Source organism: Narcine bancroftii, chromosome 7, assembly GCF_036971445.1.
Source record: "Narcine bancroftii isolate sNarBan1 chromosome 7, sNarBan1.hap1, whole genome shotgun sequence".
Lineage (NCBI taxonomy): Eukaryota > Metazoa > Chordata > Chondrichthyes > Torpediniformes > Narcinidae > Narcine > Narcine bancroftii.
The window spans coordinates 210,372,699-210,385,615 of NC_091475.1; the positions used below are offsets into that span (position 1 = coordinate 210,372,699).

The window sequence follows — 12,917 nt, forward strand, 5'->3', positions numbered from 1 at the left end:
GTCCAACTCCCTGCCCTCACCCCACAGCTCTGCAAACTTTCTCCTTTCCAACATTGCAGCATTCTCCTGAAACTCAGCTGTTGCAGCTCTCTCCAACCCTTCCCCTAGGGCCCATCCAGTGAGGTCACATTCCATTTCTCCCCCCAAAAGACTATTCTGGTCATCAAGCAGCCATTTACTCTCATCCTGTCGCAGAGAGTATCATTAAGTTGGCACATACAAACGCGCGGGAGAAACTCGGCAGGTCACACAGCGTCCGTATGAAGTGAAGGGTGATCGGCGTTTCGGGCCTGGACCCTTCGTCAAGGTATGAGCAAAAACAAGCAGATGCCTGAATAAAAAGATGGGGGTGGGGGAGGGTGGAAGGATGAGGGGAGAGGAGAGAGGAAGGGGCAAGGAGGAGGAGCACAGGCTCATAAGAGATCAAAGGTGGATACAGGCAAGTGGGACCTCTTCCCTGTTGGCCTGTGCATTTTTACCCCTGCCCCTTCCTCCCTCTCGCCTCCTCTCACCTTTTTATTCAAGGGCTGCCTGTTTATACCAGACATAGGGCCCATACCCAAAACATTGGTTATCCTTGACATCTCGACCTGCTGAGTTTCTTCAGCATGTTTGTGTGTTGTGGTCACCCCCAGCGTCTGCAGACTGCTATTTAACTAAATAAGTTGGAAAGGGTGCGCATAATAATGTTACCAGCATGAAGGACTTGAATTATAAGGAGGGGTTGGAACCTTTCTCCTTGGACTTGAGAGGCTGAAGGGGGTGACCTGAGAGAGGCTTATACAATCATAAGGTAAACAGTCATGGCCTTAGTTTCAGCACAGGGTCATCCAAAACTGGATGGCATAATCTAAAGTGGGTGGGGGGGGGGGGGGGGTCGATTTAAAAAGGGAGCTGAAGGGGCAATTTTGATAGGTACAAGGAAGGAGCTAAGTGAAACACAATAGGCTGCTTACGCTGTGATTGTAATAAACACACTAAAATGCTGGAGAAACTCAGCCGGTCTTTTCATTATCTATAGAAGACCAAGATCTATTGCTGATGTTTCGGGCCTGAGCCCTTCAGAATTCAAACAATGGGGGAGGAATCCAGACCAACAAAAAGAATTAATTGGATGCGATAGGGGACTAGGTAGAATTGATCGTATCTGTGCAAAAGGGGACAGGGAATGGAGAGGCGACAGGGGGAAGAAGAGGGTGGGGGGGGGTTTATTTTAATGAAAGCCAGAGAAGTCGATGTTAATTCCATCCAGTTGGAGGACGCCCAGTCAGAAGATGAGGTGTTGTTCCTCCAATATGCAGTGGTCTTAGTCCTGCCAGTGCATAAGACCATGGACAGACATGTCAGCAAGGGAATGGGTCGAAGAATCGAAATGGGCGGCCACTGGGAGCTCCCCACTAATGTGGTGGACAGCGGTGAGGTGCTTAACAAAGCGATCTCCCTGTCTGCGTCCAGTCTCTCTGATGAGAGACTCAGGCCCAAAGCGCCAGCAATGTATCTGTGTCTCCTATAAATGCTGAAAAGACCGGCTAAGTTCCTCCAGCATTTCGGTGTTTACAAGGAAGGAGCTGCCTGTGGAAGTGTGGAGGCAGATACAATTCCAACTTTATTTTGGACTAGTACACTGATAGGAAGGTTTAGATCCATAGAACAACACAGCACAGAAACAAACCCTTTGGCCCTTCTTGTCTGGGCCAAACTACTATTCCGTCCAGTCCCACTGACCTGCATCCAGTCCATATCCCAACCACCCATGTACCTGTCCAAATTTTTTCTTAAATGTTACAACTAAGCCTGCATTTATCATTTCATCTGGCAGCTCGTTCCACACTCCCAGCACCCTCTGTGTGAAGAAGTTCCCCTTAAACATCTCACCTTTCACCCTTAACCCATATGCCCTCTGGTTCTTGTCTCACCCAACCTCAGTGGAAAATGCCTGTTGGGTTTATCCTATCTATACTCCTCACAATTTTGTAAACCTCTGAGATCTCTCCCCTCATTCTCTGACACTCTAGGGAAGAGAGAGCCCTATCCTATTCAATCTCTCTTTACGTCTCAGCTCCTCAATTCCCAGAAAAATCCTTTGCACGCTTTCAAACTTATCGATATCCTTCCTGTAGTTAAAGGACCAAAACTGAACACAATGCTCCAAATTTAACTTTACCAATGATTTATATACAATTTGTACATAATAACCCAACATTTGTTCTCAATACTTTGATTAATGGAGGCCAAATGCTTTCTTTACAACCTTATCTACTTGTGACCCCTGTGAATTATGTATCTGTGCTTCCCAGATCTTTCTCATCTGCCGCACTCCGTGGTTCCTTACCATGTAACCCCTACCATGGTCCGTCCTCCGAAAGTGTAATGCCTCACGCTTGCCCGCATTAAATTCCATCTGCCCTTCTGCGGCCACTTTTTACCCCAGCTGTTCCACATCCCATTGCAAGCTTTGAGAGCCTTCCTCGCTAACCACTACACCCCCAATCTGAGGTGCCGCCCTGGTAATGCCCTCTGTGCGTGTGTCTGAGAATATGTTGTAGCGCTCACCTGACTGTAGATGATCTGCTGTAGCTTCATTCCCCGCTCGTGGAGTTGTAACTAGGGTAGAAAACGAGAGGCACTCTGAGTACTAGGCTGAGCTACACAACCACCGTGATGTAATAATTTATGACATTGTACTGGGCTCTTAAGAATAAAAAAGAATGCAGACCATTTATATAACAATTATTCCACACAGCATGCTGAATTAGAACTTGCATCAAAAGCCACATATGTATCCAATATTTATAGACACTTGGCAAATAACCGCCAATCAGTCTAGGTTTTAGAACCCTAAGAACATTATGTGCATGAGTATTGTTGAATAGGTTCCAATCCAGCAGCGTCTGCAACAAGTTTGGATGTTCTCCCAGTGTCAGAGTGGGTTTTCCCTGGGGACTCCAGTTTCATGCCATCCTTCAAAGCGAACGGGGTGGTAGGTCAATTTGGGTGCAATTGGGTTGCACGAGTTTAAATGGGCAGAATTGGCTTCTACTGTGTTGTAAATAAAAAAACATTACAGCACGGAAAACAGGCCTTTCACCCCTTCTAGTCTACTCTGTACTATTTATTATTCTGCCTAGTCCCACTGTGCCAAACTATTATTCTACACTAATTCCATCCCCCTCCCATCCATGTACCTGCCCAAATGTTTCTTATATATTAAATTTGAGCCCACATTCACCACTTCAGCTGGCAGCTCGTTCCACACTCCCATCATTCTCTGTGTGAAGAAGTTCCCCTAAACTTTTCCCCTTTCACCCTTAACCCATGTCCTCTGGTTTGTATCTCACCTACCCTCTGTGAAAAAAGCCTATCTACATTATTCTGTCTCACCCCCTCATAATTTTAAATACTTTGATCTAATCTCCCCCCCCCTCCCCCCCATTCCTCTACGCTCCAGGGAATAACCTGTTTAACATTTCTCTGTAACTCAGTTCCTGAAGTCCGGGAACATCCTCGACAATCTTCTCTGCACTCTTTCTATCTTATTGATATCTTTCCTGACCAAAACTGCACACAATCCTCCACATTTGGCTTCACCAATGTCTTATACAACTTTAGCATAACATCCCAACTCCTGTACTCAATACTTTGATTTATGAAGGCCAAGATGCCAAAACCTCTGTTTACAACCCTATCCACCTGTGATGTATCTGTAGTCCTAGATCCCTCTGTTCTACCGCACTCCTCCATGACTATTTTGCAGCAGACCTCATTTGGCAAGATGCGGACCACTCTTGAAGTTAAGACAGCATTTGCTGAATGCAGCGTCAAGAAGGCCTGGCAAAATGGAATCAATGGGATTACAGAGGAAGATGCTTTAGTGGTTGGAGTCAAACCTTGCACAAAGGAAGATATGCTTGGTTATTTGCAGCCACAAGACAATACTGCAGGAGTGGCAGTGTCCGGGGTTCAACCATCTTTAGGCATTCCAGTCTTGATCTTCCTTCCACAATGTCAGGAGTCAGGGTGTTCACCACTGATGGCGCCATGCTCAATTCCATTTGCAACTCCTCAGCAAATGAAGCACCTGGACATCATGTTCATGTCTAGTGCTCCCTGTACCAGCACGCAGTGGTAAATAATAAATACACCAGCCCAAATATCCCAATTGACCTACAACCCCCTGGAAAGTTCTCTCTGTATTGCACAGTCAGTTTGTTTACATTTCATTATCTGTTTACAGTTCTTTATTTATTTATATCTACAGGATTTTTTTGCACTTATTTAATTAGTGGTCATTCTGCCTTGCGCGCAGATAAAAGAATCGCGGGGTTATATGTGATGTCATGTATGTTCTGACAATAAATCTGAAACCAGTACACCTGGAGGAAACCCATGCAGTCACGGGGAGAATGAACAAACGCCTTACAGACAATGCCAGATTTGAATCCGGGTCGCTGGTGCTGTAATAGCGTTGTGCTAACCATGTCAGCCCATAGGGAGAAGTTGTTTTGTGAGCAGACCAGAGAGACATCTCGTGTGCAGTACAACTAGATAGACATAGCACCAAAATTGCAGGGCGACAGAGGGAAAGGAGTTTGTACAGAGCAAAGGCACCATAATTTTACTATTTTGGTGTTCATTCAGGTGGGAAAGAAATTGTCTTTGAACTTTTTGGTGTGTGGTCTCATAGGTCTTCCTGATGAGAGGGTGGGGTGAAGAGTGTATGTCAGTGAGAGGGGAGGGGGCCTGGGTAACAGGGGGCTGGGGAGTGAGTTGTTTGGAGAGAAGGGCATGCGTGAAAAGACTAGGGTATATCAGATGGGGAGAGAAAACAGGAGAGAGGGGGCACTTACTGTTTGTCCTGACTCCATCATTCCACCCCCCCTCCCCCCCACCCACTCCACAACATGGAAAACACTCAGCATTCTGGCTTACCATGGCCTTCATCGCTGCCGTTCGAACGCGTGGATCCTGGTCGGTGAAGGAGTCGCTGATGATCTTCTGCACATCTTTAGCAGTCATGCTCTCTGGCTCCTTCATCCCCAGTCTCTCAAGCGACCCCAGGCAACCAATCAGCTGCAAGCATTTATTCCGTACTAGATGGGACGTATCCTCCAGGAGCTGTTTGTTGCGGAGAAACAACACAGCAGTTATTCAGAATGAAAGATGAGTATTTCTGCAGCCTGCTAAATAACCCAACCCAAGATGGCGGCACTTGGGCTCGGTAGCAAGCACGAGGGGTTGCAGAGTTCACTTAACTAGTGACCTATCGCGGACACTCAGCATCTCCTCACTTGTCAGGAAGGTGCAACAGCGACTGCCCTTCCTGAGAAGTCTGAAGTGGGCAAGGCTACGGCCACCATTAATGTCAACCTTCTACAAGAGCGTTCTGGCCGACAGCATCACAGTGCGGTATGGATGTTGTTGAGAAATGGATCAGAGGTTAAGTCATAGCACCAAAAGTGTGGCAGAGAGGATCACTGGAGTCTCCCTCCCCATCATCGACTGGGATCGCTGTCTGAAGAGGGCACGCAAAATCATTGAGGTCCCCTTCCACCCTTCACGCAGCATCTTTCAGCTGCTCCCATCGGGTAAGAAATATAGGAGGATCAGAGCCAGCTCCGCCAGGCTGAGGAACAGCTTCTTCCCACGGGCAGTGAGAATACTGAACGATCAAAGGAGCTGCTCACACGAAGCACCCGAGACTCTCACATTCACAAAGAAAAATTTATTTATTCATTTTTTTATAGATATAATACTTGTTTGTCTGTACGTGTTATGTCTGATTGTATGTCTGCATGTTTTGCACTGAGGACTGGAGAACCCTGTTTCATCAGGTTATACTTGCATAGATGACAATAAACTTGACTTGGGACTCCAGGGAAATAGTGGACCAGTACAGGGCACCAGAAACAGGGAGAACACACCCCTACTTGGTTCGGCTGGGAGTCGGAGGAGGAGCTTGGAGAGAGTCGGGCTGTGAGTCAGAGGAGGAGGAGCTTGCTGAGAGTGACAGGGTTAATTGGTCAAGGGACCAATAAAAGGAGTGAAAGGGGAGGGAGCGGCCAGCGAGGAGTGGCTCAGTGAGTGAGTGGAGCAGTGAAGGAGTGAGACTTCCTGGCTTTGGCTTATCAGGCTTCGGCGAAAGCAGGCAAGGAGAAAAGGTAAGCTGAGTTATTTGCCTTCGTATTCAGAGTCATATGCCAGTAGGGTTAGTGCTCTGTACTGGGTGTCAGATGTGGGAACAATGGGTGACCTCCACCCTCCCAAATACCCACATCTGCACCAGGTGTACCGAGATGCAGTTACTAAGGGAGCGAATTAGGGATATGGAGTTGCAGATTGATGACCTGCGGCTTGTAAGGGAGAGTGAGGAGTTAATCGACTCAACTTTCAGGGGGATAAATACTCCAGAATCCATGTCAGGTAAGTGGGAAACTGTCAGGGGGGGGAAAGAAAAAAGCGAGAAAAACGGAGAGCACACCAGTGACTATCCCACTCAGCAACAGTTATGTTGTGTTGGATTCTGTTGAGGGAGATGGCCGGACAGAAGATGGCCACGGGCACCAGGTCAATGGCAATGACTCTGGCAGAGTGGTGCAAAAGAAAAGGAAAAGGAGAAATGCAGTAGTTATTGGGGACTCCATTGTCAGGAGGTTCTGTGAGCCAGATAAGTATGCCCGCATGGTGTGCTGCCTCCCTGGTGCAAGGGTATGAGATATCACAAATCGGGTCCAAAATATTCTGAGAGGAGAGGGAGAGCAGCCTGATGTCTTGGTACATGTGGGTACAAACGACATTGACGAGAAAAGGGAGGAGATAATGAAAAGGGATTACAGTGAGCTGGGACGAAAGCTGAAAGACAGGAACGCTAGGGTGGTGATCTCGGGATTACTACCTGTTCCAAAAGCAAGTGATGAAAAGAATGTAAGGATAAGGAAAATGAACGTGTGGCTGAGGGGCTGGTGTACAAGGCTAGGATTTGGCTTCTTGGATCATTGGGATCTCTTTTGGGGAAGGCATGATCTTTACAAGAGGGACGGGTTGCACCTAAATCCAAAAGGTGTCAACATTTTGGCAAGTATGTTTGGTACAGCAGTGGGGCAAGGTTTAAACTAATTTGGAACCAGAGGGATAGGGAAAAGGGTAGGGAAGATAAAGAAATGGCCAGGAAAAGTAAAATAGGAAAAGTAATGTTGGGAGGAGAAAGTAAAAAATCAGATGGTGCAGTGAGTTTTCAGGTCAATGAGAGTGTTAAGAAAATTACAAAGAAAAATAGTGGGCAGAAAAATCAAAAGGTTACAGAAGTCACTAGATATTAAAAGGACAAAGAGCATAAGGGCACTTTATCTGAATGCCCGCAGTATTAGAAATAAGGTTAGTGAACTTGAGGCCCAAATCGGTACCCATGCCTATGATTTGGTCGCCATCACGGAAACATGGCTACAAGGTGACCCTAAATGGGAATTAAACTTTCAAGGGTATCAGGTGGTGCAAAGAGATACACAGGATGGTAAGGGAGGTGGAGTTGCACTCTTAATCAAAGAGGAGCTCCAGGCAGTAGTGAGGAATGATATAAGATCTCAAGAGCATAATGTTGAGTCCATTTGGGTAGAGATAAAGAATAACAAAGGGAAAAAATTATTGGTGGGTGTTATCTATCGCCCACCAAATAACAATAGTTTAGTGGCACAGGAAATAAATAGAGAGATAAGTGAGGCATGTAATAATGATACGGCAGTCGTCATGGGGGACTTTAACTTCTACATAGATTGGGAAAATCAAGTTGGTCGTGGGATTCTAGAAGAGGACTTCATAGAATGCATCCGCGATAGCTTTCTTGAGCAGCATGTTAAGGAGCCCACAAGAGAAAATGTGCAATGAGATGGGTTGAGTAAATGATGTAATAGTCAGAGACCTTCTGGGAAATAGCGATCATAGTATGACTGAATTTCTCATTCAGATGGAAGGGGAAAGAGTTAGATCTAAAACTAATATATTATGCTTAAACAGGGGTGACTACCATAGGATGAGGGAGGAATTGGGCAGAGGGGACTGGGAGCACAGGCTAATTGATGAAACAGTTGAGGAACAGTGGAAGATTTTCAAAGAAATATTTTGTAATGCTCAACAAAAATATATTCTGGTCAGGAAAAAGGGCAGCAAGGGAGGGAAAAATCAACTGTGGTTAACAAAGGAAATAAAGGAGAGTATAAAATTGAAGGTGCAGGTGTACAAAGCTGCAGAGAGCAGTGAGAAACTGGAAGATTGGGAAAACTTTAAGAGACAACAAGGGGTTACAAAGTGGGTAATAAGAAATGGGAAAAAGGATTATGAAAGTCAATTGGCACAAAATAGAAAAACAGAAAGCAAAAAATTTTATAAATATATAAAACAGAAGAGGGTGGCCAGAGTTAACATAGGACCCTTGGAGGATGAGAAAGGAAAACTGATAGCAAAACATGAGGAAATGGCCGAGGCATTGAACAAATATTTTGTGTCAGTCTTCACGGTGGAAGACACGTCCAGCATGCCCAAGTGCGGAGTTAAGGATGCGAATGTGGGGGAAGGCCTTGATAAAATAGTTGTTACAAAGGAAGTAGTGATGGAGAAACTAAAGCCAGACAAATCACCTGGTCCTGATGATATACATCCAAGGGTTCTGAAGGAAATGGCAGAAGTTATAGTTGATGCATTGGTGGTCATAGACCAAAATTCCTTGGATTCTGGGCAGGTCCTGGCAGACTGGAAGACAGCGAATGTCACGCCATTTTTTAAGAAGGGATGTAGGCAGAAGACTGGAAATTATCGGCCAATTAGCTTGACGTCTGTAGTTGGAAAAAATGCTTGAAGCCGTCATTAAAGATGAAATTGTGAAACTTTTGGAACGTAAGGGTTTAATCAGGCAGACACAGCATGGTTTTAGAAAGGGAAGATCTTGTTTGACAAACTGGTTAGGATTCTTTGAGGATATAATGGGTACGGTGGATAGAGGGGAACAGGTTGATGTTGTCTATTTGGATTTCCAGAAAGCGTTTGATAAGGTGCCGCACAAGAGACTTCTCAGTAAGTTACAGGAAAGTGGAGTCCGGGGAAGTCTATTGGCCTGGATTGAAAATTGGTTGTTTGACAGGAGGCAGAGTCGAGATAAATGGGAGTTTTTCAGGTTGGCAGAGAGTGGTAAGTGGGGAGCCGCAGGGGTCGGTGTTAGGCCCACAACTGTTCATCATTTACATTGATGACTTGGAGGAGGGGACAAAATGTGGTGTCGCCAAGTTTGTGGATGACACCAAATTGAGTGGAAGAGCAAATTGTAATGAGGATGTGGAGAGTCTGCAGAGGGATAGAGTTAAGCTGGATGAGTGGGCAAAGTTCTGGCAGATGGAGTACAATGTTAGTCAGTGTGAGGTTATCCACTTTGGCAAGAAAAATAAAAGAGCTGAATATTATTTAAAGGGTGAAAAACTACAGCATGCTGTTGTGCAGAGGGACTTGGGAGGGCTTGTGCATGAATCGCAAAATGTTAGGTTGCAGGTACAGCAGGTTATTAAGAAGGCAAATGGAATGTGGGCCTTCATCGCTAGAGGAATTGAATTCAGGAGTAGGGAGGTCATGTTGCAACTGTATAAGGTACTGGTGAGACCGCACCTGGAGTACTGTGTCCAGTTCTGGTCTCCATATTTGAAGAAGGATATACTGGCTTTGGAGACGGTCCAGAGGAGGTTCACTAGGTTGATCCCTGGGATGAAGGGGTTGACTTATGATGAAAGATTAAATCGTCTAGGATTATATTCGCTCGAGTTCAGAAGAATGAGAGGAGATCTTATAGAAACATATAGGATTATGAAGGGTATGGATAAGATAGATGTAGGAAGGCTTTTTGAGCTGGCTGGGGAAACTAAAACCAGAGGACACAGTCTCAAGATTCGGGGGAGTAGATTTAGGACAGAGATGAGGAAAAATAGTTTTCCCCAGAGATTAGTGAATGTTTGGAATTCTCTAACCAGGGAAGTGGTTGAGGCTGCCTCATTAAACATATTTAAAATTCGGTTAGATAAATTTTTACATGATAGAGGAATTAGGGGATATGGGAAGAAGGCAGGTAGGTGGAGTTAGGTCATAAATTAGATCAGCCATGATCGTATTGAACGGCGGAGCAGGCTCGATGGGTCATTTTTGGCCGACTCCTGTTCCTACTTCCTATGTTCCTATGTTCCCCGTTGAGATGGAGAAGCAGAGGAGACCATCCTACAGGTCAGTGACCATGGCAGCAGACCAGTGGCTGAGGGACCCACACAGGCTGCGGGCGACTTGCGGTCCTGGGACCCGCCTGGCCTGCGGGCATCCCTGCGGTTAGAGGACACCAGCATGGGTTGCTGGAGACGGGCTCTTGGGACCAGGCCTCAGAGCTGGGATTTGATTAGGTGCTGATGACAAGAAGGGCTCCCAAAGGGCTTTGGGTGCTGAAGGCTTCCTCATCGTGTTGGAGGTTTGAATCTGGAGCTCAGATTGCTGGTGGACCGAACAGGAGTCTGTGTGACTGCAGAGGCTGCGGGAGGATTGGAGGCAAATCCACAGGCACTCTGAAGGGACTCTCCTTTACTTCTCTTTCTCTCGTACAGTAAGGGGAGCCTTACTGATTCTTGGCCTACCTTTGTAATTTTACATAATATTACATGTTCTGTACTATTACCCCATAAAGGAATCATGAAAAATTTGAAAGTAGCCAAATGAAGTACCCTTGGGCAGTCCAATAACACAGAGACCAGCGTTGGCCGTTTTTACACAGAGCACCTCCTCCAACAGGAATTAAATCATCACAAAACTTCCATCACTGGAAGCTTCAACGAGCAAAGAGTAGCTGGAGGGACTCAGCGGGTCAGCCCGCATCCGTGGAGAGAAATGGACGATCAAGACTTTGGGTCCTCTATGGTCAGAAATGGTCCTCCAATGTTTCACGTCCAACGTGAAACGGTGACTGACTGTTTCTCTCCATAGACACTGCCCGACCTGCTGAGCTCCGCTCCTCCCCCCCCCACCCCCAGCTTCTCAGTGTTCACAGAAATGAGACAATGACCACATTGTGGCCGTGTATTCATCTGAATTTGGGAGAAGTGGGCGGGGTGGGGGGGATTTACATTTTAAAATTTTAAATTCAGACATACAGCATGGTAACAGGTCCTTTCGGCCCACTAGCCCATGCTGTTTAATTTTATCCAAGTGACCTACAACCCCTGGTGCATTTTCAATGGTGAGAGGAAACCTGAGCACCCAGAGGAAGCCCACACAGACTTGGGTAGAACGTACAAACTCCTTACAGACAGCGCAGGATTCAAACCTCTGATCCCGATTTCTGGTGCTGTGATACCATTGCACTAACCATTACGATCTCATCGAAACATTTTGAATGTTGAAAGGTACTGAGAGAGTAGGTTGTTTCCCACGGTGGGAGATTCAAGGACAAGAGGGGACAACTTCAGGATTGAAGGGTGTCCACTTAGATCAGAGTTGCGGAGGAATTTCTTCAGCCAGAGGGTGGTAAATCTGTGGAATTTATTGCCCTAGGCGGTTGTGGAGGCCAAGTCCTTGGGTGTGTTTAAGACGTAAATTGATAGGTTCTTGATTAGCCAAGGCATCAATGCTTACAGGCAGAAGCTGGGCAGTGTGGCAGAGTGGGAAAATAGATCAGCTCATGGTTGAATGGTGGGGAAGCCTTGGTGGGCTGAATGGCCTATTTCTGCTCCTATGTCTTATGGTCTTAAAAGTTTACTTGAGGGTCATTGAGGGTAGACAGAGATCGACATGTATCTGAATAATCAGGGTATCAAAGGTTATGGGGAGAAGGCAGGGGAGCGGGGTTGAGTGGGAGAATGAAATGGAGGTGCAGACAAGATGGGCTGAATGGCCTATTTCTGCTCCTATATCTTATGGTCTTATGAAAAATTGACTATCCTGTATCAATAAGATAGAAAGGGTGCAAAGAAGATTTACTAGGATGTTGCCTGGACTTCAGGAACTGAATTATTGGGAAAGGTTAAATAGGTTAGGACTTTATTCCCTGAGCGGAGAAGAATTCGATAGAGGTATTTAAAATTATGAGGGGGACAGACAGAGTAAATATAGGGAGGCTTTTTCCACTGAGGGGAGGTGAGATACAAACCAAAGAACATTGGTTAAGGGTGAAAGTGGGAAAGTTGAGGGGGAACATTATTCTCTGGATGTAGAAGAATGAGGAGAAATTTGATTGAGGTATTTAAAATTATGAGGGGGACAGACAAAGTAAATATAGATAGGCTTTTTCCACTGAGGGTAGGTGAGATACAAACCAGAGGACATGGGTTTGGGGGAATGTGAGGGGGAACTTCACCCAGAGAGTGATGGGGGGTATGGAACGAGCTGTCAGCTGAAGTAGCGAATGCGGGCTCAATTTTAATTTTTAAGAAGAATTTGGACAGGTACATGGATGGGGGAGGTATGGAGGGCTATGGACTGGGTGCAAGTCAGTGGGACTAAGCAAAAAAAAATGGTTTGGGACAGACTAGAAGGACCAAAGGGGCCTGTTTCTATGTGTTCTATGGTTCTACTGCCTCCACACATGCTGGTTGATGCACTGAGTTCCTCTAGCACCTCAATCTTTGCACGTGAATCAGATGTTTTCACAAGGAGAGAAGGCAATTAAGATTCAAGCTTTCCAATCTTCCAATCCCATAGCACTTTCAGGAGGACCAAGATTGACCCACTCTCTGCAACACATCAAGGGCGTGCATATAATGGACTTCCTATCCTGGACCCTCAACACTTCCTAGCAAGGCACAGCAGCACCTACGCTCCCAAAGGAGGGTGAGGAGGGCAAGGGTTCAGACCCACATCTTGACAACTTTTTACAGGAAAATCATTGAGAATGTCCTGACCGGCTGAATCAT

The 12,917-nt window shown here is 46.0% G+C and overlaps 1 protein-coding gene across 1 annotated transcript in view; it reads right to left on the reverse strand.

Moving 5' to 3' along the window:
* The window catches only part of ints4 (integrator complex subunit 4), a 90,697-nt gene that overhangs the window by 52,737 nt on the left and 25,043 nt on the right, over window positions 1-12,917 (reverse strand). Inside the window, exons 5-6 of the mRNA XM_069892165.1 lie at window positions 4,930-5,115; window positions 2,554-2,604 (exon numbers count right to left, since the gene is read on the reverse strand). Coding sequence (XP_069748266.1) covers window positions 2,554-2,604; window positions 4,930-5,115 — 237 coding nt within the window. The remainder of the gene's footprint in view (window positions 1-2,553; window positions 2,605-4,929; window positions 5,116-12,917) is intronic.